This window comes from Hoplias malabaricus, chromosome 2 (assembly GCF_029633855.1).
Source record: "Hoplias malabaricus isolate fHopMal1 chromosome 2, fHopMal1.hap1, whole genome shotgun sequence".
In the NCBI taxonomy this organism is placed as follows: domain Eukaryota; kingdom Metazoa; phylum Chordata; class Actinopteri; order Characiformes; family Erythrinidae; genus Hoplias; species Hoplias malabaricus.
Window position 1 is genome coordinate 13,499,236 of NC_089801.1, and position 5,968 is coordinate 13,505,203.

A 5,968-nucleotide genomic window follows, 5' to 3' on the forward strand; every position below is an offset into this window, starting at 1 on the left:
GGATAAACATGGAGAAATACATTAATTATTGATCTTATAACGCCCATGAAGTTGACATGAATTAATATAGTTAAATTACCATATCTGGCAATAATGTTCTGGACTTCTTCATGAGTACTTCACTCGTATGAGTACTGTGTTCCATTAATAATCCACTGTTCTTGTGGCATATGTGACATTTTACTGTCATTATTCATGTGTGAGATAAAGAAAGGTGCCATTCTCAGTCAGGTTGTGGGAACAATTCCAAAGCTTCAGAGTCAACACGTTTGCCAAAACCTGAAGTCTAGGTATTAGTTCACATGAGGATTGACTCCTGTCCTGTTTGCATTTTAAAAGTGAAACAATCTGTCCAATAAAACACATAACCCACACTGTGTGACATTTATTTAGATGTGGAGACTGCTCCAATGTTGTGTGTTTTTAACACTGGTTAATGCCCAATGTTTAGGTGATACAATGGACCTTGGCAAAAAGCTCTCAACCCCAAAAGACATCATGTTGGAGGAGCTGTCTCTCCTCTCAAACAGAGGTTCACGCCTTTTCAAGATGCGCCAACGCCGATCAGAGAAATACACTTTTGAAAGTATTCAGAACGAAGCCAATGCAATTCTGAATGTAAGTACAACACTGCAGTGACTTGAACTATTAAAGCCAAAAACAGAATACTCATGTTCTCACTTATATCAACTATTTTCACTCCTGCATTCCTTTAAACCAGCATGATCATGGTGGGTGACCAGCTAAACCAACATAGACATTAAAGGAATTAATATGGTGGGTGAAAATGGATGGCTGTACATTAGTCCACCTCCCCATAATCATGCCCCATTAAATACACATATGATGTAAATAATGCACTCTGTTAACAGAGCATTTATGATGACACATTTCTACTTTAGCCAGCATGCAACTGAAAGTTGGCTTCCATTATCATTGTATTTTGAGCTATGTGGAGACTCTAACTGAGGCCATAGATAAAGCTTGCACGGTGCAGTGCTGCTTGAATGGCAGCCACACATGGGAGATAGTGTCAGACACATGCCTTGCGTCCTTCCAAATGTTTCCCCTCTAGGGTCAGTGATAACATAAGGGTTCGCCGGCTGCTTCACCTATCAGTACCGGTGGACATTTATGTATGTTTCTCAGATTTTTGCATTATTAGCAGCAGTTTATATTAAAATACACCAGGTAAAATCAATTATTTTAATATTGAAAACACAAAGTCTATAACACTGGGTCTAAGCTGAATGCTCAAGTTTCCAAAGTCTATGCTCAAGTTTCCAAAGAACAGAATATAACAGTCTTGGAACAATTTTGTTTACCACAGCATTACAGTGTATTTGAATGTTTAGACCCAGAGAGCTTTGTTAGCACAGCATTACTCGCCTATTAGCATGATAGCTAACATTCTGGCTATACGAAAGTGTCTTCTGCCTGAGAACACTGGGAGTCTAGCTGCCTAACTGTCCACAAATATGTTTGGACTGGTAAAATAGTCTCTGTCCTCTGGAATCCTGGAAAATGTGTCACAAGTTATTTGTGTTAGGAGCAGCTATTTCACAAAAAATAACATCACCTGCCACAAAAGCAGAAACTAACTTTGATAACTAAGTAATGCAAACTTTCTTTGCTCTCTGAACTATGTAGTCATGCTATGTAAAATCTATCCCTACTTTCACTGAGGCATCCCCAATGGGCAGACTAATTGTTTAGATGGGCATTTGCCCAATGGAGGATAGTCTTTCCCTTGCCCTTTAAGCTACATTAATACATGAAGAGCTTGACAGGTCACTAGCAGTCACACTCATACAGCCTAAGAATAAAATTTAGTACTTTAAATTTTTCATTTACTTTGGAAGTATACTCTTTAAAATACTGTAATTAGGGTTCATTTAAGGGCCTTACATTTTTTTATCATAGCTATGTTGCCATGACTATGAATATTCAAATTATGTACAAATGAATAAAGTTTTGACACAGACTTTTTACTGGAAAAAGTTGTTTGAAGTCAGTCATCAGAAATATTATTAATTATTTTTTATTAATAATTTATTATTAATTATTTCTATCTTTCACTTGGCAGACTGAAGATCAAACTCATGTTGAAAATGCAGAAAATAAATCCAAAACACCTCCAAGCACGCCCGACAACAGAAATGCAGCTAACCCTGAGGAAATTGCTCCAGGTAAGAGAGAAAGTTTCTGTTCAGCAGAAAATATCTTAACCTGAGGTCAGATTGACAATTGTCCAATGTATCAGCTCCACTGACCATGTAGTCTACTTGTTGCTCTGCATTCTGTGTTAGCCTCCACAGTCTACAACATGAAGAGGCACTTTTCATATACTGTGTTCCAACTAGGGTGACCAGACGTCCTCTTTTACCCGGATATGTCCTCTTTTTTAGACTTAAATAAATGTCCAGGTGGAATTTCACAAACGTCTGGGATTTTGTTTTTCTAGAGCTTACGTAGAATTTGGAGAAGCATTTCGTTCACAAACTAGTCACCCCCCCCCCCTAAAATCTTCTAATTGGAGAGTCTGACTGTAGAGCTACCGTTATTGGTTGATAACCTTCTCTGTAAACATTTAATTGTTATCAGATCTGGTCACCTTAGTTCCAACACACACAGACAAGTTTGTTTTCATGCATTGTGGGGCCATTACATAGACTTCCTTTCATTATGTGAACACTTACTACTAGCCTAACTCTAACTTCCACACAACATAGAGAATTCTCCACAATAAAAGTTTGTGAACGGGTTTTGGTGCCTGCAATGTGATAGTTTTCTGGTATACACACACACACACACACACACACACACACACACACACACACACACACACACATCAAGGACATGATGATGATGGCACTTTGTGTCATACAGGATTAGGATTTTTCTTTCCTCCCACTCTATGCTATAAGCTCCTCTGTGCCAAGCAGGAGACGGCAGATGCTTCCAGAAGCTTCTTTTATCTTTTGTTGGAGAGAATGTGGAATGAGGAGCATAGACAAGAGCACAAGCAGGCTGAGGATTGTTATAAGCTTCTAGCTCTACTCCTGCCTCCAGTACTATTTACAGCTTAGTGACTTACACACTGTGAAACGATGAAATAATCACAACAGTCACTGCGACCATTTATATACAGTACAGAGCAAGCATCATAAAACACCCACTTGTTTATGAGGAGGTTTTATAAAAGATATCCCTGCAGACTTAACAACTCCCATGACATTAGGAATGTTAACACTGGTATTCTTTTGACAAAACTTTTATTCAAAGTAGAATAACACTTACAGAATTCATCTTTGGTGTTTGGTGTATAGGTTATGGTGGCCCCCTGAAGGATGTCCCTCCTGAGAGGTTCAACGCTACAGCCCTGCCTAAGTCCTACCACTCACCCTGGGAAGAGGCCATCATTAATGACCCGACACTGGTGGATACACTGAAGCCCAAGATGCCTGTCCCTGAGGCCAGAGCAGAGCTGCCTGATTACAGGAGCTTTAACAGGTAATATTTGGCATCACCTACTCTCACTCCTGTTGTAGCACCACCTAACCTGTTATATTCAATAGCATTTCTATACCTTAATTTCTGTGCAAAAATTTGGGCATCTCAGGTGAAATGATGTTTTCTTGATTTTCTATTGAATATAATTTAATATTTTCTCTACTGAGAACTTAATTCTACACATTTGAATGTATGATTACTGTTCATTTTAATTAAATATTTCAAATTAATAATACATTTACATATTTAAAAGCAAAATATGGCAAACGCAAAATATATATGGCCTATTTTAGCTGCAGACCTTATGAAAGTGAAACTCACACATACACAGTAAATTCACCAGTGTTAAATCAACACTATTAGCCTGAAATTCTCAAGACAGTACCACTCACTCTCATTTATAAACTTCTCCTCCTTTGGGGGGTTAGTGCCTTACATTAAAGGTGCTTGTGTAATTGTTTTAAATGCTTCGACCTCTTCCAATGAGTTGGTATTTCATCTGCAAAAAATATTACAATATTGCAGTAAAATTATGTGTAGAAGATGTCTCAATGCATTTACAGACGCCCAAACTTTTGCTGTAATTTTTGCATATAACTGGGTATCTGAGTATCACTTTTATTGAATTAAAAAAAAAAAACAACAAAAACATATTAACACCATATAAACATTTGAATTCACTTTCATGAGTCTGAATAACTCTACACAACCTCAGCTTTTTAGAAGTTACCAAATATTTCATCATAATAAATTAAATATAATTAATAAAACTAATAATTGAAAAATTAGCAAGACAAGTCAGTTAGACATGAATATAATATAATTATATTATAGGTAATTTTATAGGTAATTTTAACATAACAAACCAGGTTGGAATTAGACCTCAAATATTTGATCTCAGAAGGCTTTGCTTTAGTTCTTTGGAAGCAGAGCAAAATTTTCTGCCCAGCAGCTCCTTCTTGTGGTGAGCAGCTGCAGGGTCATTTCACTGATTCCAAATATTGTGCTATTTAGGCAGCTTTATATTTAAAATGTTTTGGGGGAAATTAAACATTAAACATACAATATAAAATTAAGCATTCAGTATGGCAAGTTACAGCCTATTTTATATTTTAGGTTTGTTTATCATTGTCTGAAGCTACTTATCCAGTTCAAGGTCGTGGTGGGTCCGGAACCTACACAGAATCACTGGGCACAAGGCTGGAACACACCCTGGAGGGGGGCACCAGTCCTTCACAGGGCAACACACACATATTCACACCTACGGACACTTTTGAGTCGCCAATCCACCTACAAAGGTGTGTTTTTTGACTGTGGGAGGAAACCCATACAGACACAGGGAGAACACACCAAACTCCTCACAGTCACCTGGAACGGGACTTCAACCCACAACCTTCAGGACCCTGGAGCTGTGTTACTGCGACATTACATGCTGCACCACCGTGCCGCCTGTTTGTTTTCCTCTTCATGTTAAATTAAGCAAGCAAATATGAAAATTGAACTATATTTTGTAGAAAAACATCACCATTAAGTTTGTTCACGCATGCATGTTGCATCTGTTCAGGCAAGGCTTGAAAAACTGCAGACATTATTGTTAATCATAATGGACTGAGTTCATCAGCAAATAGAAACACCTTCAGTGTTTGAAAATGCCAAAGGCATCTGTGTACAGTTGCGGCCTGGCAGTAAATGAGTCAATTTACTTAAACAACAAATTTATGAACTTGTCTACATTGCTCATTCTTTGGCGATATGTTTGAATTAATTGTTAGTTCCAATTTTTCTGTTTCTCCAGGGTAGCCACACCGTTTGGAGGTTTTGAGAAAGCCCCACGAGGGATCACCTTCAAGATCCCAGAGATAGACCTGAACCCACCTAGATACCCTGAGCTACAGGATCCGGGGGTCAAGCGGCCCACCTTCAATCGAACCGCTCAAGGCTGGATCTCCAACGGTGTGCCCCTCATTCTTCCCACTGTCTCAGTGGAGGCCCCTGAAATCCCTGAATCTGATGACCTGTAATTGCTATATGGCAGCTATACAGTGATAAAGGGTCTTACAAGGGGTTGGGCCATGAATTGCTGCTCCAGAACCAGTTATATATTTGTTAATATTGAGTATAAAATTATGGGAACCTGGTTTTGGAACAGGGTCAAAGACATCCTCTTCACAGAGTGGTTTAGAATGGGAGTCTCACTGGTTTAAAGGCTAAATGGTCCAACATGATTTGGGTACATTTAAATATTCAAATTTATTATCAACAATTTATATAATCACACTACGTGAATAGCAGCAAGTAAATAGGATATAATTCTAATATGACAAAAATGACATTAATATATCGGACTCATTTTTTTCCCCCAAGATTTTAAAAACTCTGAATCACTGAATCACTACTGTCCACCAAGATGCACAATTTCTCACATATTCACTGACATACAGTGATAGATCCACAA

General features: G+C 38.2%; 1 protein-coding gene across 1 annotated transcript; it reads left to right on the plus strand.

Annotated features, from left to right (window-relative positions):
• The first annotated feature begins 451 nt into the window (after nt 1-451).
• On the plus strand, nt 452-5,534 carry myoz2b (myozenin 2b). The gene is made up of 4 exons (XM_066662230.1): nt 452-618; nt 2,087-2,189; nt 3,330-3,513; nt 5,309-5,534. Exons 1-4 carry the CDS (start codon nt 460-462, stop codon nt 5,532-5,534), a joined length of 672 nt encoding a protein of 223 aa, XP_066518327.1. The 5' UTR covers nt 452-459.
• The last annotated feature ends 434 nt before the right edge of the window (nt 5,535-5,968 follow it).

Excerpts from the sequence above, each read along its gene's own strand:
- myoz2b (XM_066662230.1), top strand. The coding sequence starts at position 460 with ATGGACCTTGGCAAAAAGCTCTCAACCCCAAAAGACATCATGTTGGAG. Across the intron at positions 2,190-3,329 it reads CCCTGAGGAAATTGCTCCAG|GTTATGGTGGCCCCCTGAAG; the intron begins GTAAGAGAGAAA and ends TTTGGTGTATAG. Across the intron at positions 3,514-5,308 it reads GATTACAGGAGCTTTAACAG|GGTAGCCACACCGTTTGGAG; the intron begins GTAATATTTGGC and ends CTGTTTCTCCAG.